Source organism: Daldinia caldariorum (genome assembly GCF_022478825.1).
Source record: "Daldinia caldariorum strain CBS 122874 unplaced genomic scaffold F4812scaffold_11, whole genome shotgun sequence".
Taxonomy (NCBI): Eukaryota; Fungi; Ascomycota; class Sordariomycetes; order Xylariales; family Hypoxylaceae; genus Daldinia; species Daldinia caldariorum.
The window spans coordinates 241,070-266,285 of record NW_025953047.1 but is presented as its reverse complement, the minus strand read 5'-3'; the positions used below and the strand labels follow the sequence as shown (position 1 = coordinate 266,285).

Sequence of the window (25,216 nt, the reverse complement as noted above, 5' to 3'; positions counted from 1 at the left end):
CTTCTCGGTTGATACGAATGACAATACTCGCTGTGAATCTCGTAAGTACATGAATCATACATAGCTTGTGCGACATTTCGCCAAAGGAGTTGTAACCTATAGTTTCCCCTTCCTCTCGCCTAGTTTCCATTGGCGCTGGCATATGCCATCCTGATATTCCGTAGCTACGTGCACGCCTTTCGGGCTCCAGATCTTGCTCATAATGATGCCCCTCCCGGCTTCCAGTCGAGGGAAGCACGCTTCTTGGATCCACCACTCGTTTTCGCCATAGGACATTGCCGCGTCCTCGGGATTGACATGCACCACGAACGAATAGCTCAGACTAGCCGCACGACCGAAGTCGTACCCGAACCCGACGTGATTGCTTATCATAAGCAGCCCATTTCTATCCGCCTCGTACGCGTGAGTGCAGATGTGCGAATCGGGACTATCCGCGGGCAGAGGGGCGAGCAGCCGATATAGGATGAGCTCCCGGCGCTCGTGGAGCGGCTTGCCCTCGTTAAAGGAGGCGAGATCGACCTTCCTCATCTCGACGGCGGGGAATGTGCCAGGGTTTCGCATCGGAAACAGGTCTACTGTCTTGGCGATATCTACATGCGGTGCCGGGTCCCACGCCGAGGGGGCCCGCGAGCTCAGGACGTCTGCAAACCGCGCCTGCACTGGCAGTTCCTGGGCTACATGCTGTGAGACTACAGCCGGTCTAAAGGATACTATGGCGTTGAAGCAGGCTGGGCCGAGGGGCAGCTCGGCGTCGGCGAGCGGGAAATGATCTCCGGCTGGATTGGTGCTGGATGACAGAGGCTGCCGCACTGTGACGAGGAGGTTTGGGAATGAAGGATTTGGCGCCAGAGTAGTTACAGTGTAGATAAAAGGCCTATCTATGAGGCCGGCCTCCGAGAAGTATCCATGAATAGTCTACGTCTATCAGCAAAATTTGGTTTTTTCTTTTGGCTTAATGTGGCTGGCGGTGAAGAGTAGCTGGGCCTGAATATCCGTCTAATAATCTCTGGCTCTCTACTTCTTCGTACAACTTACATGAATGCCGACTTCTTTTGGAGAAGCACCGGCCTGCGACGTCTGCATATCTGCAAGGGCTTTTGATGCAGCCATTCCAGCTTGGCTGTACACGTGTCCACCGTACGCTACTTTCCGGCTTCGAGGTTTATTTTGCAATCCTGGATACTCAAGTTCGCTCGCGATCGCGATATCATCTTCTGGATACCACGCGCTCCGTTGGCTCATATACCGCTTTGCGACCTGGCCATTCTCGACCGCGTCTGGAAGAGGCGCCAACTTTAGAAGTTCTTGAGCCGTGAGTCGCGTGTGTGAAGGCATCATAACCGCACTATGTATACGAAAAATTTCATTTAGGCAGATGAAGCACGTAAGATGCAGAACACCGCTGGAGATAAAATCAGCTCGAAGGTGGAAATATATTAGGTACCTAGGTACCTCCTAACCTCGGGATAAGGCATAGGCAACTACACCGTATTAGAATCTTACCGAGGATTCTGGATACCCGAATTACCTACCTTATACACATGTCACGTGACGTTGGCGGTATATCTTATACCTGGTACCCCTGAATCATCTCGTCCATAACACGTTACAGTACCTAAAATACCAGGTAGTTCAATTACCTCATCACCATTCCTTACACTATTTATTTCTTATTCAAGTAATTATATAATTCGCCCTCCCTCATACTATGTACATACTCTTGTCCTTCTCGGATACAAACTGAAATACTGCTTATAATACTTCTTATAAGCATAGGTACCTACCTAAACTCACATTTATCCCGGGATGGCAGTTTGCGAGGAGGACGATATAGTGCCTTTATTGAAGCCTGCGAGCGTTCATGTACATTGCCAACTAGAAGCGTCATTCTGAAGACCTTGGCCATCGTACGTTGCTGCGCGCGGATACGCACAGAGGGGACGCTGCCTATGCACCCTAACCGATTGCCCAGTGGAATCGGTGAAATTGAATCCCGTCGCGATGATCTGGGACACAGCATTGCCGTTCTCGACCCAGTCCATCAAGGCCAGCAGGGCGTCATGCTCCTTGTCCTTGAAGCCGGGGACCGAAGAACCGGCAGTATAAGGTGGCACCTGCGCTGCTTGGCCGGCGCCACCTATCATCCACGGAACGTTGTATTTGGAACTGGTGGGACTCGTCCAGCAGTGACCCATGCCTGGGATCTGGAAGTATCGGAAGAAATCATCAACGTTTCCCATCGCTTCGACCGTACTGTCGTAGTACAGCGTCGTGTGTTGCACAGGCACGGTGGCGTCTGCAAGCCCGCCGTACATAACTGCGTTATCACAAGTAAGTATTACCACACCAATATTTTAGGAGACACAAGCATTTTCAGGAGGAGGCGACCACACGTACTGATTTTCCCTTTGTCCCTGAAGCTGCCAAGGTCGAACTGATCCGCGGAGGCCTGCACCGATTTCTTATCACGGGCTCTGGAATCATCCACAACGCTGTCGTTATATGAAGTGATCTGCCAGCGACTCCCGTAGTTCATAAACGTTCGTTCGTATTGCGCATCGAAGTTCCTTCGTACGTTGTTTGCGTCGTTCAGGGCTGCTGGCATGAGGAACGTCCCCCATTCCGCCTCGGAGCTGTAGTCTAATCCCTTATACACAAACTCGCCATCTTCGGTGATGTAGTCACTGTACATCTTCTGGACTGTCTCTATCTGCGCTTGGGTCCAGCAAGATGTCTTGTTGGTCGACACGTCACAGCTTATCTGGGAAATGTCGAACTGTTCCCTGCATGCTGACAGCGAGCTAACGATGCCGTCTTGCATACCATCTAGAGGGTCGCATTGCTTCAACACCTCCGCCTGCAGCCGCGACAAGAGGCCCTGGTCACTGATGCTCCCGTCGGCATCTTCTGGGAGATTCCACATCGCCAGCCTAGAGATCCACGGCATCAAGTTCTTCGTGTCCCATGCAGGGGCCCCAATTAAGGCCCCATCAAACATGTCAGGGTCTCTCTCTAAAGCAATAAGTAAGCACATATCCATATCCACAAGTAGACTTGACATTGTGGAATAGCTATAATTTTACTTACGGATTTGCTTGAGACCTTGTCTACCTCCGGTTGAGCAACCGCTATAATACGAATACGCAATCTGCCGGTCATTGTAGTAAGACTGAATAAGTTTCTTCCCCAGGGTTATAGAACCTTCCAATGCCTGGTAGGCCCAGTTGACCCGTAGCTGGTTAGTAGTTGGCCATGTCATATCTCCCGCGCCCGAGTTATGTCCAGTGTCGGTAGCGAGAGTAGCAACTCCATACTGGACTCCGGCCCCCATGTCGAGCCAGTTGATGCCGCCGAGGAACGCGTAGCTCCCGATGACGAGGAGTTTCGAGTTCCAGGTATCTGGAAGGAACATCCCGAAGCGGTAGTTTGCCGTGTCATTCTTGACTATAATCGCGCAGAGCGACGGTAGCCCGGATGGAAACGTAGGATAGCCTAGATTTCCTCGCTCTGAGAAGGATCCGGTAGTGACATGCTGAACACTCTGTATCGAGATGCCGGAAGGGACAATTCCTTGAAAATAGTTTACAGTACATCCTGCAGATTGGCGAGGTCGCCCTGCATACGGCGTGCTGTTAGCATGATACGCAAAAAAGCTTAACAGGACCCAAAGGGCCGGAACTAGTAGAGAAACCATTTGGGTAAATCCGGTAAAATTCAAGTGGCCTTACCGATGATCAGTAACTCAGTATAGCTGGCAGCAGCTTGCAGATACTTATAGAGTCAGACGGCATGACACAGATCTAGAATCATGGGGTGCTATGACAAGACCTAGGTACACAGCTTCTTTGTAAGCTTATACTACCCCCCCATGTATGCGTATGCTATTCATTGTATTATTCGTCAAGACGACATTGACGTAAGGGACCATTGGGCAGTTCGAACACTTGACCTACCCGCTCCATCCGTAGCGGCAAGTATTCAGCTATGCGGTGGCTCCAGCATGGGTTGCTATATGCAAGATGAGTCTAGGCCAAGTTAAAGACGGCATGTTACTTTCAAGTTTAGGGGGCCAATCAGAAGTCGTATACAGGTGTAAGACTTAAAATGGCTTACGATTCAACAGCATTCTTCAGCATTTCTTTGTATAGTTGAAGATACTCTAGAACATTGTCTCTGATTCTGCAAAACATCTGAATACCTATGACGTCAAAGAATTCAACCAACTTCGAAGTTTTCATCTCTACCTGCTGAATCCGGGCGTGTTGTTGGTCTAGAATGATGAGAGGCTTACGGCACGAGACGTTCTAGTCTGTTAGTTGGGGAGCTGAACTCACTCGCTCTATTCGTCCGTGAAAGCCAAGTCTACCTAAAGTATTGTAGCTACCCAAGGTACCATTCTTGAAGTTATCCTCGGCTGCTCGGCTTAGTTTTGAGGTTCGATGACGTCCAGTAATAGTATTGCCGACTGCGTGAGAGAGAAAAGAAAAATCCACCACGAGGCGTAGGGTTCTGAGGATGTTGAAAACAGTTGTACTAAAAACCATACTAGTGAAAACACTTGCAGCACGAGTTCGACTATCTATGTAACCCTACCTCCTACTAAGATCCAATCCGGGGAAGTGGAGATTGGATTATGCAGCCTTTCTCCGCACCACGCCGCGATCCATGGCCTCGTGGTACCGGGGCGTAGGGGACTTTCTGCGCATCAGAAGTTCGGGATTATGGGAATAAATGACTCAAGGGATTACCCAAAGCAATGCATCCTGCTAGTTATGTTACTAGAATAGGACCGAGTGACTGAGTAACTGCCGAATTTGAATTTCTTCCTGGTAGGGAGTCTTACTGTTCCTAGGTTTTAGGTACCTAGATCTACGAGGTGCTCCAACATTCAAACCATACTTGTCTCTCAATGACTTGTGCAAGAACCATTGTCTGATCTCGGTACCGGATTCTGGGTTGATATATGTGATGAGGTAAGATGGGGTCTAATGGGCTAGTCCGTCCTATGAGCGCCAACATCGTATAAAATCGCAGGTGTCCATTCAACTTACATGCATTTGATTTGGTAGCAGTAGCTTCGCATCTCGTGTCCTTTGTGAACTGCGCTATATTAGAATGGAGACTATGGACGTAAGGGGTGATCTAGGATAATTCGAACTACGCGGGGTCTCTGCTCGCATTTTCAAATATCTACGATTAGGAGGTACCCGAGCTATATAAGTTTGCCTTTTTGGTACTCTTTCAACGTCATTGTATATTCTTATTGGTTGAAATAGGTCATTTTGATTGCCGATTTTATGTCTCCCTAATCCAACCGCAGCTCTAGCGGGTCGTGGCACTCTTATAATATGCACGAGAAGATTCGGTACCTGTTTGTCGGGTGGTGGGAATATAGATCGGTTCATACGTCTTCAAATTGAAACCGACCCTGTAGCACGCGTTCTTAATGAATATTAATTAAATGTTCTTTAGGACTCCGGGTAGTATTTGTTTCTTTAATCGTGACTATACTTTATTCCTCGCATATTTCAAGATATATCGCAGTTACAAAAAAAAGGTATAGGAAACTGTCAGCGCATCCAACTTCGGGTTGTTGAAAAAGCAAATTTCCCTACTTACTCCCAAACGTATACAACTACTAAGTAGAAACTTCACTTCTTATGCGTAACGCGTACCTGTATCTTCTAAAAAGCAATCCTAGCTATGGCCTATTACTACTCAGTTATCTTTCCTAGATATATTTATGCCCGTATTGATTCAAGTATCGTTGGTCGGTGTGCTTTAAGCATACGAAGCCACAAACCCTTAAGGAAGCAAGAGAATGAGCCCGGTGTGTAGCAACTATCAACTATCCATTAGAGCCATAATGACAGTGGCAGACAGCTTACAATTCTTCGAAAATTGCAATTGCTCACAGGAGTAATAGGCCGTCAGGTGTCTATTAAATTTCGTCTCTCAAAAGGGGCTGGGCCGTAACGACAATTATTAGTAAGGGAAGCTCTTTAGCCGGAGAACCTCGTATGACTATCCATTTCAGACTGCATTAGATTGTGCTAGTAGTCCATATGAACTAGAACAAGTGGTCTCAAGGTTAGTTACAACCTCGAGATTCAAAGTCGGCTATATAACAAAAGTTCTAGGCATCTGCACTTGCAGGCTCTACTGGTGATCAACTACTGTTGCGTGCTGCTCGTATTGTCCACAGGGACGCATTTAATGCACATTTAGTTATTATCGAACGTCACTCCCGGCAATGGATACGACACCTAAGCAATTGATATTTGCGGATATCTTATCGTTGGCGAATAGGAGAGCTGTCGACTCGAGCCTTTGTCATTTTCCCGGTACCTATCCTCGATACCAATTATCCGGTTCCAGAAGGTCAGCGACCGGGAAACTGCAGATATCTGGGTTAATTGGATTGGTAAGATGCAACTCAGCGTCCCTCCGGCGGAAGGTTACGTTCATGATACAGGTATGATAAGAGGCTCCAGACGTTGTTTATAAATACTCCGAGGCCGCTTTTGCGTGTTGCGTTTGCACTACTTTGCCTACCCCTCTACCCCTTTACAAACGGAACCGGGATAAACTTCAGCAACTAAAGAAACTTTATCATGAGGGTCATAAATTTTATCGCTGGTATTTGTTTGGCAATCTCCTCCCTTGTGAACGGAGATGCGCCACCACCCGAGTTTCCGCTGATTCGGGAAATAAACGCGGCATCTCCTTACCAATGCGCCCCTGGACAGAGCATGAACATCACCTTCTTCTCAAATACCCTCCGACTGGACCTCCCCCGTGTGCAATTCGGTACTACAGGCCACGGCAGGACAGACGAATACGCCAGTTGCCAATTTACTGTAGAATTCAGCTCCTGGTGGTACAAATACCGTTTCGCGATCCGAGAGGTAACGTATCGAGGACATCTTAACGCGACCGATGGCGTCCAGCTATACCAGTTGGAATCCAATGTGGTTTTCAGGTACGAGAATCACAAGATCAACCCTGGGAGAGCACCACCTGAGGTCTGGAACGTATCTATGTCTACCATGGTAAGTTTACCTACCTTACGTAGGTACTTATCGTCTACACCCCGATGCGAACAAAAAGTCCGGTGTAAGGTGCAGTAGCTTACTAGCGAACCGATAGTTTGACAACACCTCCAAGACAGCTATCGGGGGCGTCGGGAATTTCGACGAGGACTTCGAAGCAAGCGGCAACAGTTCCGCGAATCTAGAGTGGTCGACGTGTATGAACGGCGGCGAGGGTTCGGGCGACGTTAAGACGAAGCTTTCGTTTAATATTGGCGCAACTACAAGCGACAAGAGCGGTAAAGGCACCGGCCATCTAACCCGCGGTCTGACGTTGGACTTCGGACTTGTCTGGGAAGAATGCATTCCTAACCCGAATGAGGCCAGCGCGTGGGGACAGACGCGGATCGACGACTGGTCGACTTGCACGTATAACACGAATAGCAATACATCGCGGACTACATCGCGGGCGCTGCGCCGGGGACCAGGTGTGTCTTTCTAAGTTGGGTATCGAAACGAGGAAAGAAACATGTGTCTCGAGCATCATGCGTAGGAGATCTTGTATCACTGCACCGGCTGGGTATTTGAACCGCTTTAATTATTCATGCTACGAGATATTGTCTCGGATACCTTATGTGACTCCCAGTCGGAAATGGTCTATTGAGATAGATACCAAAGGGGAAGCAAGCATTAATAGAGAATCAACAGTTCGAATACTGCAGTTTTCGGGGAGGAACTAGAAGCGTGATATCACTCTATGTATCTTCGGACAGAATATATGGTATTCTCCAATAGCCCAGCTCTTTTGATCATTCCCTTGTCTGATCATCTCCCTGGATCTCAGGCATAACGGCTTGCGCTGTTATGTTCATAATCTCATCTGCGTCGCCTACCTTTTCGACCTTCCCGTCCTTCATCCAGACTACGATGTCTACCCCTTTTCTGAGGTGGGTCACGGCCGCACCCACTCTATGTGCAACCATAATTACCGTGTGACCTTTGCAGGTGAGCTCTTCGTGAACAATATCGAGTATTAATTCCTCAGTCGAAAAGTCTAGAGAAGAAGTGGCTTCGTCGAGTAGAATTATTGGTTTTGCACCGCAAGTAGCTACGGTATATACTTGTAGCAATGCACGTGCGAGGGCTAGCAATTGCCCCTGTCCGACTGAAAGAGATGGGAGCGACGCAAGCGTCTGATCTAGGATCGGGTGAGTGCTCGCGGGGCTGTCGAGCACCCCTCTAGAGTTCAAAGTAGAGCTGAAATGCTGCCACAGGCGCGCCTTGAAGAGAGTATCGATTATAGTATCGTTTGAGAGAGTCTCTGTCGGGTCCACGTTAAATCGGAGGGTTTGCTGGTTGAGGAGCAAAGGCTCCTGGGGTACTGTTACGAAGCAGCGTCCTCGTACTATTGAGCGAGGGACGTGGCCAACATCTATACCATCAACGATGATTGATCCCAATCCTTTATCTAGTAACTTGAGAAGAGCGAGAATTAGAGAGCTCTTACCACTAAACGAGATAAAGTCAGCACGTAATCCGAGCCGAGCCATATGTGTATGAGCACCTACCTCCCCGTTCGGCCGCATACCACCACTTTCTGTCCCGGGTTAATCCGTAGTGATACATCGCGAAGAGCAGTAGATTCTTCATTATAAGAGGCTGTAAGACTCCGAACTTCCAGAGACCCGGAAGACGGCCACGTTTCGGGAGGTATCTTAGTTTCGGATGGTTGATCCTCAGGGAGCACTTCCTCTTCCAGTTTCTTGATCCTGGCGATGGCCCCAAGAGATATTTCTAGGCTGGTCCACGATTCAACGAGTTTAAGGAGCGTGGTATTTGCGATCAACACGATGTTCAGCGCGACACCGACTTGGCCACCCGAAGTGGTGTCCCGCAGAGAGACTGCGAGAACGATTACCCCAACGGCTATCCCCGCAACGAGTAGGTCTAGGACAATTCTGAGCCAGCACTGGAGACATAAAAGAAGGTAGAAGGGTTTTTGTGACTCGTCGAGGTTTCGTATATGTTGGTTTTCCGCCTTGGACTGGCCTGCAAACGCACGTATTGTAGGCAATCCTTCCACCGTCTCTAAGAAGTTTATCAGCACAGCAGATCTAGATTCAAGTTCCAAAAGCCGTAGTTGGCGCGATGTTCGAAGGTATATCTTCTGTACTAGATAGACGAATACGAGACAAATAGGGAGAGTCAGTGTCAGCAACTTTTGGGCAACGAATAGTAAGATGACTTGAACAAGAAGCTTAGAGACCTCTATGATAATATTAGTGATCCTCTTGGCAGTTAAACCATGGATTCTACGTACGAACGAATAATGATGACATGGCAGATGCGAGTTGCTTATCAACAAGTTGGATGTCTTGACTGAATCTATGGGTTATTAGTGTCTTGTTCGTATTTTCCAAAGTGGCGCATACCGATTCAGGATTGACCCGCTGTCAGTCTTAGAGAAGTATAGCAAAGGTGCACTGGTATATGTTAGCAACTTGATCACCTTCACGAGGCGGTGAGTGGTACCGCATAATTATCTTAAGGAGTTTCGAGTGTAAAACAAGTCCCGAATGGGGTGCTACCAAAATTATGGTAGACCTAGATGTCCATGTCAGTCTCAACTTATCACTTCAAGCGGGCTTCTAATTCAGCTAGACGCACCACATAATTCCATTCGTAGAAATCCAAGCGATGAGATACAGAGCAACATATCCTCCGATGAATATCCAGTTGTTGCTTGATTTTGAGTCTGTCCATAGCTTCAACCAGTACTGCGGGAAAGTGACGAAAAAGGAGCAAGTTGCGATAGAAGTTACCATGAACGCAAAGTTTCCCAGTCCAGTCGCTTTTAAATAATAGCCTACAGCTCGTTAGGTGTGCCTAATGCTTTCTAGACATTGACTTTGAACTTACTATAGAGCGCTGAGTCGCCTGTTTTCCGCTTCGAGTCAATAGCAATATCATCGTAGGATCGCTGTTGTCGCGAGAGATGGTTGGCACTGTCTTCGGGGGCCTTTTTGCTCTTATGAATGTGATCTTCGTTGAGGGTTATTTTCAATACTTGCGGATCCCGGGAGAGTAGTTCGTTCCATTTGCCCTGTTCCTTAATTCGCCCGTCTTCGAGGATAATAATTTCATCTGCCAAGGGGAAGTACTGGGCTTCGCCAAAACGTTAACGCACAGTAAGAATGCCTAATTCAGAAATACATACTAGAATTGCTTATTAAAATCACCGTTACTCCAAACTTTTTAAGAAGCCCCTCTGATCCGAAGAGGCTTTCGACGATTTGACGCTCGGTGCTCCCATCTAGCGCACTAAATGGATCATCTAAAATGAGAATGTCCGGACGAGAAAATATTGCGCGTGCGAGAGCCAATGTTATGTTAGAAAATTTCAGGGGGCAATAGAAGGCATACTTACTAGGCGCTGTCGCTGACCTCCTGAAAGATTGGCCCCTCGACTGCCCACGATGGTTTCGTCCCTGTTGGGAAGCGCCTCAATGTCTCTCGTGAGACAGCAAGCAGCGATTACCGTCTCATACCATCCCAAGTCGATAATCGAGGAACTATCCTCGAATCCATGAATAACCTGCCTAATCGTTCCATTCGGTAGCCACGGCAGCTGAGAGCAATAGCCAATGCGTTTGGAAGACACTGTGATGGTTCCTATCGAAGGGGTCTCGCCCAGAAGAGTGCGCACTAAACATGTCTTCCCAGCGGCCGTCGCACCAGAACAAACGACGATAGACCCCTTACGTATATTCAAATTAATGTTGCTCAGAACAGAACGAGGTTCCCCAAAAGTGACCCCCGCCACACTAAGAGCTGGATGCGAAGTGGCGTGAAGGTCCTCCCTGGAATTGCCGAATTCAGGGGTCGTTTGCGAATGGATGATTTCAGTCCTGTGATCCTGGCGAGGAGGTTCGAGAAGGAAGCTCTGAATTCTTTCAAAACTTGCGAAGGACGCAATGACCCTAGGCACGATAGTCATGACCATGTTCGCAGGGTGCGTTACCATGCTTAAGATAGCAATCGTTGTGAATGCCGTTTCAGTATCAAGTTTGCTGCCACTCAACATGGCTAGGATGGCATAGAGCACGAGCGTGATAACGGGCGTAAACATCCCATTGGCATTCGCAGACGCGTTGTAAGCAACCATCATCCATCGCACTCTGCTTGCCATGTGAAGCTCGGCCTGCCGAAGCCTTTCAATACGTTCTGAGATCATATCTTGCAAGCCAAGCATCTTAACATTTTTCATAGCACCGATAGTGGCACTTGTCGTAGAAATACGGTTCTGAGTAGCCTCGTTCCAACCGCCTTGTCTCGATCGCAGGTTCTTCGCGACATACTGGCTCATGCGAGAACATACTGGTTGGACACTTCAGCAATTGAGAACATCAGATGAAATAATTTGATAACTTACGGAAAATAATAAAAAGTGGTACAGGGGACACCCAACCAACTTCCCAAGATAACATCGCAATCCCGATGGAGACCTCAAGAACCTGTCCCCAAGTTTCGTGAAACATTTCACCGATGGTGTCAAGGTTGTCCACGTCGGTACTTGTGAGTGTCAGGACTTTGCCTTCGCTCACCGTTTCGGCGTAAGAGTTCATGGTTTTATCATGAATCAAGGCTATAAGAGCAGCACGAACCATTACTCTCAGCTTATTCAGGTGGTCTTGATAAACCGTCGTTGAAATCTGCGCATACGGGTTAATGGTCAAATTGTTTCGTGGGCTATACTGGGAACTTACAGCCAGGCCAACGTAGACGATCACTGCGGCCATAACGAGGCTCTGCGCAGTCCATATCTGATTTAAAGGCTCATCACTGGTGACAAATTGGATACTTCGACGGATGATAATTGGCTGTGAATATCGGAATACGGTGAGGAAAAGTCGCGGTGGTATCGCTAACAAGAACGGCCTTTTGAGAGTGGCGAACAGGATTTTTGGAAGCGTCATTTTAATCTCGGGTCTTACTACGTAGTTCCTTTAGGATTAGCCCCTTTTAGTCTTTGGTATGAGCTAGGGCACATACGCCTTTGCTCCCATGCATGTGTGGCCGCAGTACGGATAGTTCTTGATAGCAGTTTTGAATCCACAGCAGGGAGAGCAGAGTTCAGAAGGACATTATGGTATCCTTCTACAAGAACCGGATTTATCCACCAAAAGAATATTCTACCAAGTAGCCCTGATTTCTCTTCTGGTGACACATATTGCCCCGAGGACTCTTTGGTTTCTTCCTTTCCAAGGTTTTCCGTCGCGAGTAAAGCAGCTTCAAGGGTTATCTGCGCGAGAATCGGGTCTTGTATGAACCGATTATGCTCCCCCTGGAGCATTCTGGATATCTCAAGAGCATCTCGAATAATACATGCAATTAAATAAAGAGTGATAATGCTAGATGGCTGAATACTTCGTCGATGCTCTAGAAATGATAGGACGCAGAGCATGAGAACTGCAACAATCTGAAGACCTTGAGAAGCACAGAAGTAGTTACTGTCAGACGTCAAGTATCCTAACGCGATAGAACGCCCCAAGCTTGATAAAATAAGAAGAGTCGACAGAAGCTACTCTGAATGTTAGTCTATTGATACTACTATGTTGGTATCTTAGTCTTCACCCACCATCTTAACTTGCCCCAGGAAGCTAAAGCTAACGACGACAGGGGATCTGCGCAAACTCCATAGTCGGAATGGCGCCGTACCCAGAAACAGGATTGATACTGCTATCGAGTAGTGAGCAATCGCGTCTGTGGCGCCCTCGGAGAGAGCCATCGTTGAAGATGAAATTCGCTTTCAAATGAGGTAAAACATGATGCTACAATGTTGAGAAAGTGCTGTCAGCAATGTCAATAATACGTGTCCTGGCCAATTGAATGGCGTGATGAACTAGCAGTGTCGGAGCTCTCGTATTCGACTGAACCCCCGGTTTTCTTCCTACCACTTCAAGCCAGCTGCCTTAGGTAGAAAACCATGATGCTTCCCAAACGAGACAGAAACACACATAAATAATGAAGTGATTGGCTCAGCTCTATGGCAAGCTAGTTTTACAAGATGATGCACTGCAAGTGGATCCATAATTCACCTAGCAAATACTCGGGTTTAAAAGACAATATGTCTAAGGTGAGGCTTCACCTAACAGGTAGGTTGATAATACGAAACTTGTATTGATACGATACCACTACCTCAAATACCTCCTACATAACTTGAAGAATACATCAGCTACATAAGGTTATTTGAAGTACCACGGAAAGCTTAACATACATACCTTACATCGACTACCTAGGTATACATTACCTAAGTACCTACCTAATACATATTCCATCCCAAGCTTAAAACCCTTTACTTAGATAGTCCTTCTAGCTGTGCCTTGATCTGGACAGCGACAAGTTTAGAAAAGTATCGGCACAGAGCGAGATTTCCTCCGTGAAGCCAGAGGCCGGGGTGACCGCTAGGCCGCCAGATGACGCGCATCTCGCCCTCGTCGTCGTAGCCGAACACGTTGGGCACCTTGCTCGCGACCTCCTCTCCGAAGATGGCCTCCGTGGCCGTCCGCATGTTCTGGTAGCCCGTCGCGCAGACGATCTCGTCCGCTTCCAGGATGGACCCGTCGTCGAACTTGACGCCCTGCGGCAGGATCTCGCTCACGCCCACGCCGTGCTTGACTTTGACCTTGCCCTCGATGATCAGCTGCGACGCGCCCACGTCGATGTAGTACCCGCCGCCGCGCTGCAGGTACTTGATCCACAGCCCGCAGTTCATCGGCCCGCGGTCCGTCTTGAACCCCGCCTTGTTGAGCCCGTCGAGCGTCTCCTTGTCGATCACCTGCTGGCGCTCGTTGACGTCCGCCTGCGCCGCCTTGTACATCTCCCCGGGCCTGCCCCACGTAAGAAGGTCGGATTCCTCGGTCGGGGGACCGCCCTCGCAAAACGCGGGTTTGAGCAGCAGTTCCATTACCGCTTTGATGCTCATGACGGTCGTCGACGACCGCTGGACGATGGTTACGTCGTACCCGTTCTCGTAGAAGTCCTGGCAGATATCGAGGGCGGAGTTGCAAGCGCCGATCACGACTGCTTTTCTCCCCTTACCGTCCCTCTTGGCGCCTTTGAACTCCGACGAGTGGCAGAGCACGTCGCCCTTGAAGGTCTCCATGCCTTTGAACTGCGGTGCGTTCTTCTTCCCCGAGTGACCCGTGCACTGGACAATGTGCTTCGGACGCAACACGCGGACTTCGACGGTGCCGTCCTTCTTCTTCCGCTTTACGACGGCGACCCATTCCTTCTTTTTCTCGTCCCAGCTGCTGTACTCGAGACTCGTGTTGTTCCATATATTAAGCTCAAGTTGTTCAGCGTAGGACTGCAGAAATTGGGCCAGCTTGTCTTTCGGAGTAAATATGGGCCAAAAGTCCGGAAACTTTATGTACGGCATATGGTCGTACCATATCGCGTCGTGAAGGACGAGATGCCGGTATCTATTCCTCCAATTGTCGCCGACGTTGTCGCAGACGTCAATGGCGAGTGCTGAGACGTTAATCATCTTCAGCCGGGCTTGTAACGTGAGTCCAGCTTGACCGCACCCTATTTTTATATAAGAGGTAAATATCGCGACATACATGTAGAACAATAGGATCTTACCAATGATAAGCACTTCAGGATCGCCGTGCACGAAGTTTATCTCATTCTGCCTTCTTTCGAGCCAGTTTTCCCTCTCTGGATTTGCGCCATGTTTGACACCAATTGGTCGTAAGGGACCGATCGGCTCCGGGTGATTATGGAGCTCGTTCACAGTTGTGTAAAGCATCCAAAATTTCCATTCGCCGTTTTCTTGGAGGAGGCGGGCATACCCGGGGCCAAAACCATGTTCGGCGCTGGCCCGCAGGAAGAACTGTATGCCGCGGACCGAACCGTCCATCCGGAAGGGGATTATTTCTGGGCCATTATTCTTGGCCGGAATTTCATTGCTGATAGCGATGTCCTTTAAATGATGGCCCTTGTCTAAGAACGACGTAATCTTGTCTCTTCCTTTCAAAGTATGGAAATCCCAAGTCAGAGCAAGGTGATCTTTCCAATAGCTACTTTCTAGGAAAAGGTTCGCAAGACCTTTGTGGTCCTTTTTCGAAAGCAGCTCATTGAAGGAGCTTACGAGTTTGACGCTGACTGCAAGTGCATCGACATTCTCGTCCTTGATTGTCTGTGGCCATGGTGCAAGAGGAAGGTCTATAGAGCCGGGTACCAGACGTTGACTTGGCGGAAGAGAGTTTGGCGTGGCCATGGCGAGTAGAGTTTATAGAATAGGAAAAATACCTAGGAGTTGGGGATAGTGTTATAGGAGGTAGGTGACCTAGTTATCAACAAGTTGAAGCAGAAGAAACTCCAAGGTTTGGAGCTCTATATATCCCCAATTTCACGGTAATAGAGACCCCGCACATCACGGTATATGGTAGATATAATCCACGAGGCATTGTTCGCATCAACTCTCCGATTTGGATGACGCTTTGGCTCAGCGAATCGGGTATGGACTTATGTTGTGGGAGTTTGAGGAGTGCATTCATCACCCCGCATCAAGTCATGGATCCTGATCGCGAGAGAAGAGGGTTTACGTGTAATACCCCGAGGGTAAGTCAGGTGGGCTATGCCAACGTACCGAAGGAGACTCCGAGGTTATCACCATTGTTGACGTCAAGTTAGCTTAGCAATCAACCTACCTAAGTCATATATCTACCTTGAGTACCTAGAGGTAGGTAAGTAGCAGCCACCCCGTCTACCTAATGCAACTCAACTCGCAGTGGCTCAGGCATTTTGTAGTGGCTTATGTATAAGTGAGGATGTATGTACTTTACTTTTGGAGACGATGGGGCGTACAAGTCGATTTCGAAGCTTACCTAGATCTGCACAATTCTCCAATATTAGCCAAAGCTGTACAACCTATTAACTGGGCGAATTTCTATTTTTGTACTTTAATATATCATATCGGACATGAGAAAGCCATCGGAGTTGTCTCCTTTCAAGGTTGTACGTTAATTCCTGTTGTGAAGTCAAGTTAGATTAGGTATTTATTATAATAGATCTATATAAGTACCAAAATAGGTACTAGGTAACCTTGTATATAGAATTAATTAAAGTGGCCCTGGAACGTACTACGTACCTCCTAAAATATGTTGACATAGAGGTAGGTAGCTACCTAATATTAATATATTCTATTAATAATCTTGAGAAATCAACTTAAATTAAACCTGATCATATTCATTTTATGGTTATATGGAACGTGAACTTTAGAAAGTGTATCCGAACAAAGTTTAGGTTAGGTACCTGTTATGACAGCTGTTATAAATTAGGTTGGTGATGTTAGTCTTTAAATCCCATCTCTAAGATTCCATGTCCAAGATCATAGCTAGATCATAGACCCACCAATAAGATCTCACTTGCTATGCACTTATGTAAGGGTTTTAAAGGTAAGGGACAGGGATCTGATTCTCATTTTACGTATTTCGTATTTCGTATTTCTTATTCGTATCTTTTTCCAGCCCTTCAGCTCAGCCCTTGATAGTGAACATAGGACCTAAGGTATTACCAAATACCATTTTTTCAGTATAGTAAATACTATTAGTTGCGAATACCGCCTGTCCTCTTCTGAGATATTCATTTATCACCGTTTGTCTTTACATTTTTCTAAGTACCTCCAATGACGAAGCATTCTGGCTCTTCTATGCATCGGGTTCCCTCGTCTGGGGCTGTCGAACACGGCTACCCGCAGGGACACCTCGGACACCTCACCGAGCACGAAGAACAAGCCTTCGTAGAATTCAAGACACTTGTAGAGCAAAAGGGTTTATACAAGCCGGGGAATCCGCCATCTCATGACGATCCTACACTACTGTTCGTATAAGTCGAGAATCGCGTTAAGCTTGTTTAAGCACTGGTACTAATATTGTTTTCTTTTTTCTTCGAATCTAGTCGATTTCTTCGAGCACGCAAGTTCGTCCCGGAAGACGCGTATGCGCAATTCAGCGAAACAGAAAAATTTCGTAACGCAAATCAAGTCGAAATTCTCTACGATACAATCGATATCGACTCGTTCGAGGCAACTAGGAAGCTTGTACGTCATGGTCCATCCTTATCCATACTAGATCCCTGTACTTCGTAAACTTTAAAATATTTAAAATATAGGTTAGGCAGGTATGGAAATAGAGCACTGATCTTTGAGAACCTTAATATAGTACCCTCGATTTACCGGTCGACGCGATAAGCGGTACGTAATGTCTACAAACAACTATTAACAAGCTTCATGATTTCTATAGAACTAATTTACTTGTTATGTTCTTCTTTTTTTAGAGGTATTCCAATCTACGTATTCCAAATCCGACATCTCGATTCCCACGCAGTCGCCAAATATGAAAAGTCTACCGAAACGACGTATAGTAGGGCCAAGACGGACGGCAAGACGCAGCCCAAGCTGTTACAATTATTTGCGCTGTACGAGCATCTGACAAGATTTGTCCAACCTCTCTCGTCCGAGTGTACCGACCGCCCGCACCCCGCTACTCCTATTACCCTCAGCACCAATATCGTCGACATCTCCCACGTCAGTCTGCGCATGTTCTGGAACTTGAAAGCCCACATGCAGGCGGCCAGTCAGTTGGCCACTGCTCACTATCCCGAAACTCTTGACCGTACGTCTACGAATTGGGTTACGAGTTTTATCACATATTGATTTAGGTTGGTGGAGATGGCTAATTATATATTCCCAGGTATCTTCATAATCGGTGCGCCCATGTTCTTCTCCACCGTATGGGGCTGGATCAAGCGCTGGTTCGATCCTGTGACCGTATCCAAGATTTTTATTCTTCAGGAACAAGATGTGTTACCTGTTCTCACAACTTTCATGGACATAAAGAATATTCCGAAAGCGTATGGCGGTGAGCTCGATTGGGACTTCTTTGATGAGCCTGCTTGGGATGACGAAGTGAACCGGATATGCCAATTTGAGAACGGACATACTACCCTCCCTCGAGGCCCAGTATACTGGAATACGATTGACGACGGCAAGCGACTCGAATGCATCGCGGTAGGTACTAAGAACGGGGTCGACCGGAAAGAGCGCATCTGCACTATCACGAGGGCTTACCCGCCCAAGTCGGCCGAGGATACTTTTGTCTCTGCCGCGGGGTCCCAAACCGGCGACGCGACGGAAGTTGATGAGTCGTCCGTGTCGCCCACCGAGAAGGCCATTATTAACGGCGAAGTTCCGACGGCGAACATTGCGGCATTGTCAATCTCTGACGGAAAATAATTATGACATAATTCAGACAGAATTATGTTACAGAGGGAGCTTATGAAGTCAACCAATTACACCGGAGTTGGACTTTCATCCTCAATTGGTAATACCCATCTCGAAATTGGATATAATTTTCTTGGAAGATATAGACATAAGAGGTATAAATGCAGGTACCTTAAGTACCTCTTACCTGTAGGTACTGATATTTCCTAAGACTTGGGAACGGTCGTTGGCGCATAACCTTTGTAATTATTGAAAGAGGGAACACTTTTGTTTTATGGGATTAGGCATGGATTGTTTGTATAGGTACCTTGTATATGTACTTCTTGATGACAATGAGAAATAGAATTGTCGTGAACTCCTAACGCCAGCAACCCCTCTCTATCAGGTGTCCTATATAATCTGTGAAGGAATTCTAGGTGCCTTAGGTATATATCATCTATATGTCGTTATCCTCCGGTAATTCCAATGGGTACTCTAAACAAATGTCGACTATATACCAGGTATATAACTGAATCTCAGGACGCCAATTGAACGCCTTTTCGTCTCCTCCACTCCTTAATCCCCTCTACGACCTCGTTCCACGTAACACCGTCCCTAACCAGCCACATAGTCACGCCCAGGGACTCCGTGTCCCTATTACGGCTCTCGTCGTCGAAGAACAGCATATCGGTAAACGGGATGCCGGTCCTCTTGTTGATCGCCTTGAAATGCTGTATCTTGCTGCTGGGGTAGATCTCGAGCCCGGCATCGAAGAACTCGATGGCCTTCCTCACCTTGTCCTTTTTGCCGGCTGTGGCGTTGTTGGCGCTCCCGCCCCCGCCCCCGCTCCCGGAACCTCCATCGCCGCCGCCGCCGCTGCCGCTGTCGTCCAGCACGGCGCTCGCGGGAGGTATGTGCAGGAGCTTGAGCATCTCGCGGCCGAGGTCGGGGGCGTGAGTGCGGCTGGCGACGGCGAGGCGGACGCCGGCGCGGGCGAGGCCGTGCAGGACGGAGGGCACGTCGTCGTAGAAGGCGAAGGACTCGCCGATCTTGTCGGTGCAGGCGCTGTGCGCCGCGTTCGGCTTCAGGGGCGGGTACACGTGCGTGTCGACCCAGAAGGGCCACAGGGTGTAGTCGAGGTCGAAGACGACGGCGCGGGGGAGCGGCTGGCCGTCGGAGAGGATGGGCGGCACGGCGGTCGGGGTGGTGTCGGGGAAGGTGGGTTGTTTGGAGAGTTTTTTGGGCATCATCATGGTTGTAGGTATCTAATATTATGTCTAATATAGGTATGCATCTATTGCATCTATTACTGGGTACAGGTTTAAGGGACCGGGTAAATGGTGTAAAATTGGTGTATGATACGAATGACGGTATAACGGTCTTAAGGCGATAAGATTAGATTAGATTAGAGTGAAAAGCGAGAAGTTGCAACTGTACTTATCACTTTGGCTTAGCACTCGGTTATAAAATTATTACCGACCTTTTTCTTTTTTCTTCACTGGTCTCCCGTCGCACAACAAGATCTCGTTTCCTGTCATTAGAGATCTTCTACTAAGCTGCGATCAGGGGATGCTTTTGAAGGGGGTAGGCCCACCAGCCCGTTGACAACGTCATTTTCCTTTTTTCGCCAGCTTGGTCACACCCCCTTTTCCAACTCTGTAATTTCATGCCTCTCCCATCTCCAAGTCCCCAACTTTTGTACCGGATATTAAAAAAACAATATGCAGCGTCGTATTGTTAACGGCGGCTTGTTAACACCGAACGAGCCGCTTGGAGTATTACATGAGCATTAATTATATGTCTCGCCGGTCTATTTTCTATTTCTAATCTATAATAAGCAAAAGCAAACTGCGTAACGTATACCTGACCTAGGTAAGGTAGGTACCTATGCATCAATGCACGAAGACCCCCTTAGCTAACTGCCCAGGTGAGCCTACCTCCTAACCTAATACATACCAGGTACGCTAGTAGCTCACCCTTAGCGTCGAAGCTACGTGGATGAACCCTTAAGTCTCAGCCGAAGCGGGGGTTAGCTTGGAATCTCTTACACTAAAACCTCCTATAGCTGTATCATTATATCCGTAACTCGGGATCTTCCAAGTGAACGACCCCACAACCACCCAGCGACTTATAACTGCCGAATATGTTCCATGGCAGAAACATCCAACGTTCATGCGGGGCCGCGGCTGTGGACCTCGACCGGGTTGAGCATAGGGTACCTGAGGTAACCCTATCACATAAGTCTTAACTGTTTGGATTGTCACTTCGCATGACGGATAATCACAAAGTGCCTCTACTGTCCACCTTAGCATAGGTAGTTTCTAGACTTATACGAGAGCTTAATGTACGCGAATGGAGGGACATTGACCCGCCACTGTATCCGCAAAGGACGGACTCCTCCACCCTCCTCCCCGACTTTAACCGTTTCAAGTATTCTATGTTATTAGGTATATAATATTCACCTAGCCATCATGGCTGTTTGGAGATGTCCTCCCGCTGTTTTCACCTATACCCTTCATCCGAGATCGAACTTTAACTCCGAGAGCATCTCCGCAAGATAACAAAACCCAAAACTAGACAGAAGAGATAAGACTACAATTGTTCAACATGGCTGCCCCGAGAAAGATACAGCTCGTGCGAATAGCACATGTGTACTACAAGTATACAGACATGGACAAGGCTATTCAATTTCTAAAAGACTTTGGCTTCACTGAGGAGAAGAGGGTATCGGATGACAAGATCTACTGGAGAGGTTATGGAACAGAACCATGGGTGTTATGTGCTGTCAAAGCCGATAAGGCCGAATTCGGCGGCGCAGGTTTCGTCGTCGAATCGGAGGAGGACTTACAGATCGCATCTGAGACACTACCGAAAGCTACCAAGATATACGATTTAACGGATGCACCCGGAGGGGGTAAGGGCGTCACTTTCTACGATCCGGTCGACGGGTTTCCGTTCCATCTCGTATACGGTCAGACGCCCGCTCAGATGCTGGAGATCCCTCTACCCCACGAGCCCGTCAACTACGTGAGAATTTGCCAGGTTTACCAAGCCAGCATTGGGTTCCGATACTAACGGTAATATAGCCTAACGAGAAGAACAGACCTGCAGGCAGGTTCCAGCGATTCGAGAAACGACCGGCTCCAGTACATAAGCTAGGCCACTTCGGCGTGAGAACAACGAACTTCGCGAAGGCGTATAAGTTCTACTGCGACCACTTCAACTTCCTAGCTAGTGATGTATGGACTCCCATCCAAATCCTTACCTGGCGAACTCGCAATTGACCAAAAGGAGTAGCTCATCCACGATGCCGAGAAGATCGACCGGACGGTGTTCTACCGGTTGGACAGAGGAGATGAGCCGGTAGACCACCATTCGTTCTTCTTCGCCGAAGGCCAACCGTACAGAGTGCACCATTCGTCCTTCGAGACGCACGACTTTGACACCCAAGTCCTAGGCCACGACTGGCTGAGGGAGAGGGGCTACAAGAACTGCTGGGGCGTAGGGAGACACGTCCTCGGCAGCCAGATCTTCGATTATTGGTATATAAATCTACCCTACCAACGTTTCTTTGTTGACTTCTTTTTCTCTTATGTGAAGGGCAAACTGACTTGGTTTTCAGGTACGACCCGCACGGCTTCATCATGGAGCACTACGTTGATGGAGACTTGGTGACCGCCTCCGAGCCCACACACCGCTCACAGGCCGGCCCTGGGAGTTTGCACGTCTGGGGTGAGTATCCGACTCTAGTGTTTGAGTTTGTTTGGCGTGGAAATACTAATCGATATGCCAGGCCCCGATGTCCCTGGCGATTTCTTGGACTAGTTTCAATACGTGTCAAGAGTTTCAGGTTTCAGTCCCGAATGAGCTGGCGTAAATTAGTTTTAATGCTGAATATTCCCCGATGTTAAGTTTAATGTATCTTATAATTATCCAAGCTTGGGGATCGTTGAGTAGTGTCTTGTGTTACCGCGTCAATAACAGTCTTATTACTACCAGAGAGTCACTATAGCATATACCTTATATTCGGACAAGTCGGTGAGCTCCAATGCATGTCTCATAAATTGAGTGGTCGCTAGAGGTAGAACATGCTACTAAGACCTACTTTAGCCCGTATCCCATTGCCGTTCGTTCTATAACCATACCTGATACCAAAGCACTGGGTAACTTTAACCAACGACGGATACTTAAGCGCTTCGCTAATAATATAACTACAAGATAGAAAGCTACATTTACTATTTAGGGAAGGGATGTCTACCTAAGTCTCACATATGGGAACCTAGGTGTTATTAATAACTATTTTTTTTTAAAAAAAAAAGCGATTGGAGAGTGTGTGTGGGATGGTGTAGATTTGAGTCATGTCGTTGCAGGTAGTTTCATCAGCGCGTGCATGCCGATAATGCACAATGACAACCGTTTCATTTTTCTAGTCAAAATTTCTCGGTTTACATGTACTTTTATTGGAGTCTCTGAGAAGCATATTGTTGCGTTGAACGTTTGACGATTAGACGTGATCGCGGTAGGGCGGGTAATGGTCCGCCAGCATGGCGCATACCCACGGGAATACTCTACCATCAGCCATCTAAATCAGCATCTCCCAACAAGTTAGACTACCTAGGTACCTCATGGTAACTTTGTAAATGGGTATTATCTCTATTAAGGGGTATATACTAATATGTACGTCCTGCGATAGTTTAAATCTAGGCGAATATGAACCGAGGCTTACTGAACTGTGCCTTGCGCACCCGCTGCTCTTCAACTGATCTACCGTTTCCACCATTGAATATCCAATTATAACAGTTTTTTTATATTCTTCAAGGTGCATGCATGAGCTGCGATTGGCATGCTCGTTCTAATGATGTCAATAGATAGGTACGTATAGCATATCTACCTCTGAGGGCCCTATGCTGAAAAATCTTGGAGTAAACATAACGCCCTAGGTAATAAAAAGGGACCCCCAAAGCATCATGGCTCGGAGTCTGAGCGCTGCGTTAGCCTGCAAGTTGATATTGCCAACTTAGCAGCAATGGTGATTACCGTCACCACACCTACCTCTAGAACCTGATATCAGGGTAGAATTTATAGTCGCTCCATTCTCAACCAGCCGTGGGGCTCTTGGTGCCGTGAATAGAATTTTGGGACTAATCTCATATCTTATATGCGCTGTGCGAATCTAGACGGTTCTTTATACGAATCTCCCGCGCATTACTAGTCGGCGCCAGACGGCTTCTTCGTCTTCATCCTGATCAGCTGAGGTGGCCGGAGTACGATCAATAGGGTCGGGGTTCTCGCATAGCTCAAGGAAGTCTTCCGCCATGCTCTCCCCAGGAGCGAATCCAAGGTTTCGTAATGTGTCAAATGGTATCGAGTCGACCCTGTAGGGAGTTAGATTAAAGAATATGTAGGTATAAAGGGAGCCAGTTATCATTACCATCGAGAGGTCTCGTCTAAGTGGAGTCCATCAGTTTGTGTTGAAGCTGGTGGGTTGCTTGGTTCAATAGATTGTGAATGTTGAGAATGGCCCATTGGTATGTTAACGCTTATCTGCCTTTCTGGTACTAAGCGTTCGCTCGTTTGCCGCGAGCTCTCCCCGTAGTCGTCAGTGGAGCCATTTGAACCGAAAGGCGTGGAAACTTGGGGAGGCGCCAAGACTGATGATGCCCGGTCTAAGCTAAAATTATGAGGCCCTTCTTCAGAATAGCCCGAATTATAATTATGCATGTGGTTCTGATTGGGATGGAAAGTTCGTTTTCGAATGTCCTCACTCAGTATGTAAATATCGCTGGGATCTTGAGGAGCACCATGAGGATTTACTGAGCTGGGTTGAGGTCCTGAGACAGATGAGACCGATCTGTTAGATAGGCCAGGTCTATGCCTAGCCGCGTCGGTCTGGCGGTGAGGATTTGAGGATTGAGTAAAACCCATCTCATTGCGCACTTTTGAGATGATTGGTGAAACTCGTCGGTCCAAAGGAGGTAAAAATAAATCAGGGGATTCTCCATTTTGTAAGAATCGGCCCAGTCGACTCTCGTTGAACCTGTTAACCAATTCCGCTTGGTTGTCGTTATTCTTGAAGTAGTCTAGGTTAGGAATACCAGTGTTTCCATATGTACCGCCGCGAAGGACCTGCAAAACGACATCTTCAAGTTCGGGTCGTGCCTGGAGGACTATAGCCCATAGACGCTCGCCATTTTGGCCGGTATATCCACTACGAGGACCTCTTTTGCGCACAGGTCTGTTGTAGGTGCAATCGGTGCCCGCGCGCACACAAACGCTGCACTTAGGGACGGCATTGTCGCATGGCTGATGTTGAGAGTTACAGCGGTCGCAAGCGCGGCTAGCCTTGCGCTTTTTTGACGCTCGCTTGCCGTCATCGCTCTCCCCATCACTCATAGCCTCCACCATACGCCCCGAAGCAGATACTGCTAGTTCCAAACCAGCGTCAAGTCACCCTCCTTCTCCGTGGAGTAGAGGGCCTCCCTTTTTTCCTTTTTTATTTTTTTTTTTTTTCTTCTTCTTCTTAGAAAACGAAGAGGTACGATAAGTTCGCGTATGCGCCCTTTTAAAGCGACGGCATAAAAGCTCTTATAAGCCAATGAGGCAAATATGGAGGAGTATAAGAATAAAGGTCGAAAATAGTAAGAGGAGTGAAAGTAAATAAAGAATTATCGATATATTTAGGTATGTTTTTGTTGTAATTGTGAAGTTAAATAAGAATTATGTACGTGTACAGCGATTTGAATACAAGTACATGCAGATAAGCAAGCGCTGTCAGCTTGAGTCGGGACCACCTACCTCGCAACCTACCTCACTGAGGTACACTTGACTTATCGCCGCGGGGTTATCAGGTACCCCTAGTAACTTCAATTTTTGTGGCTTTTTCAGGTAACGTGGCTCTCCCTGTGGCTAATTGAGT

General features: G+C 47.7%; 9 protein-coding genes across 9 annotated transcripts; 3 read left to right on the top strand and 6 right to left on the bottom strand.

The window, feature by feature from the left end:
• Positions 1–96: 96 nt before the first annotated feature.
• Positions 97–1,335, bottom strand: F4812DRAFT_451647 (Thioesterase/thiol ester dehydrase-isomerase; the record flags this gene model as incomplete). Its single annotated transcript, XM_047936243.1, has 2 exons — positions 97–915; positions 1,036–1,335. The coding sequence occupies 2 exons, from the start codon at positions 1,333–1,335 to the stop codon at positions 97–99; spliced, it is 1,119 nt and encodes a 372-aa protein (XP_047789001.1).
• A 273-nt stretch (positions 1,336–1,608) lies between these two features.
• Positions 1,609–3,835, bottom strand: F4812DRAFT_432432 (tannase and feruloyl esterase). The gene is made up of 3 exons (XM_047934529.1): positions 3,088–3,835; positions 2,398–3,012; positions 1,609–2,317 (listed from the first exon to the last, which is right to left on the bottom strand). Exons 1-3 carry the CDS (start codon positions 3,692–3,694, stop codon positions 1,860–1,862), a joined length of 1,680 nt encoding a protein of 559 aa, XP_047789000.1. The 5' UTR covers positions 3,695–3,835; the 3' UTR covers positions 1,609–1,859.
• Positions 3,836–6,614: 2,779 nt separating this feature from the next.
• Positions 6,615–7,533, top strand: F4812DRAFT_460245 (uncharacterized protein; the record flags this gene model as incomplete). Its single annotated transcript, XM_047937667.1, has 2 exons — positions 6,615–7,052; positions 7,150–7,533. 2 exons carry the CDS (start codon positions 6,615–6,617, stop codon positions 7,531–7,533), a joined length of 822 nt encoding a protein of 273 aa, XP_047788999.1.
• Positions 7,534–7,687: 154 nt separating this feature from the next.
• F4812DRAFT_465422 (P-loop containing nucleoside triphosphate hydrolase protein) lies at positions 7,688–13,132 on the bottom strand. The gene is made up of 13 exons (XM_047938434.1): positions 12,670–13,132; positions 12,084–12,612; positions 11,798–12,024; positions 11,464–11,743; positions 10,455–11,408; positions 10,249–10,365; positions 9,951–10,196; positions 9,699–9,897; positions 9,564–9,635; positions 9,464–9,514; positions 9,352–9,416; positions 8,600–9,299; positions 7,688–8,540 (listed from the first exon to the last, which is right to left on the bottom strand). The coding sequence occupies exons 1-13, from the start codon at positions 12,817–12,819 to the stop codon at positions 7,841–7,843; spliced, it is 4,290 nt and encodes a 1,429-aa protein (XP_047788998.1). The 5' UTR covers positions 12,820–13,132; the 3' UTR covers positions 7,688–7,840.
• A 1-nt stretch (position 13,133) lies between these two features.
• Positions 13,134–15,422, bottom strand: F4812DRAFT_61800 (FAD/NAD(P)-binding domain-containing protein). Its single transcript, XM_047939244.1, has 2 exons — positions 14,679–15,422; positions 13,134–14,621 (listed from the first exon to the last, which is right to left on the bottom strand). The coding sequence occupies exons 1-2, from the start codon at positions 15,313–15,315 to the stop codon at positions 13,387–13,389; spliced, it is 1,872 nt and encodes a 623-aa protein (XP_047788997.1). The 5' UTR covers positions 15,316–15,422; the 3' UTR covers positions 13,134–13,386.
• A 1,152-nt stretch (positions 15,423–16,574) lies between these two features.
• Positions 16,575–18,630, top strand: F4812DRAFT_432425 (CRAL/TRIO domain-containing protein). Its single transcript, XM_047934528.1, has 5 exons — positions 16,575–16,919; positions 16,998–17,139; positions 17,261–17,292; positions 17,376–17,713; positions 17,792–18,630. Exons 1-5 carry the CDS (start codon positions 16,726–16,728, stop codon positions 18,331–18,333), a joined length of 1,248 nt encoding a protein of 415 aa, XP_047788996.1. The 5' UTR covers positions 16,575–16,725; the 3' UTR covers positions 18,334–18,630.
• A 206-nt stretch (positions 18,631–18,836) lies between these two features.
• Positions 18,837–19,547, bottom strand: F4812DRAFT_451641 (magnesium-dependent phosphatase-1; the record flags this gene model as incomplete). Its single annotated transcript, XM_047936242.1, has 2 exons — positions 18,837–19,100; positions 19,197–19,547. The coding sequence occupies 2 exons, from the start codon at positions 19,545–19,547 to the stop codon at positions 18,837–18,839; spliced, it is 615 nt and encodes a 204-aa protein (XP_047788995.1).
• Positions 19,548–20,363: 816 nt separating this feature from the next.
• Positions 20,364–22,544, top strand: F4812DRAFT_432411 (Glyoxalase/Bleomycin resistance protein/Dihydroxybiphenyl dioxygenase). Its single transcript, XM_047934527.1, has 5 exons — positions 20,364–21,327; positions 21,387–21,539; positions 21,598–21,842; positions 21,923–22,032; positions 22,094–22,544. Exons 1-5 carry the CDS (start codon positions 20,908–20,910, stop codon positions 22,123–22,125), a joined length of 960 nt encoding a protein of 319 aa, XP_047788994.1. The 5' UTR covers positions 20,364–20,907; the 3' UTR covers positions 22,126–22,544.
• Positions 22,545–22,921: 377 nt separating this feature from the next.
• Positions 22,922–25,095, bottom strand: F4812DRAFT_432405 (uncharacterized protein). The gene is made up of 3 exons (XM_047934526.1): positions 23,732–25,095; positions 23,353–23,675; positions 22,922–23,279 (listed from the first exon to the last, which is right to left on the bottom strand). Exons 1-2 carry the CDS (start codon positions 24,703–24,705, stop codon positions 23,486–23,488), a joined length of 1,164 nt encoding a protein of 387 aa, XP_047788993.1. The 5' UTR covers positions 24,706–25,095; the 3' UTR covers positions 22,922–23,279; positions 23,353–23,485.
• Positions 25,096–25,216: the final 121 nt, after the last annotated feature.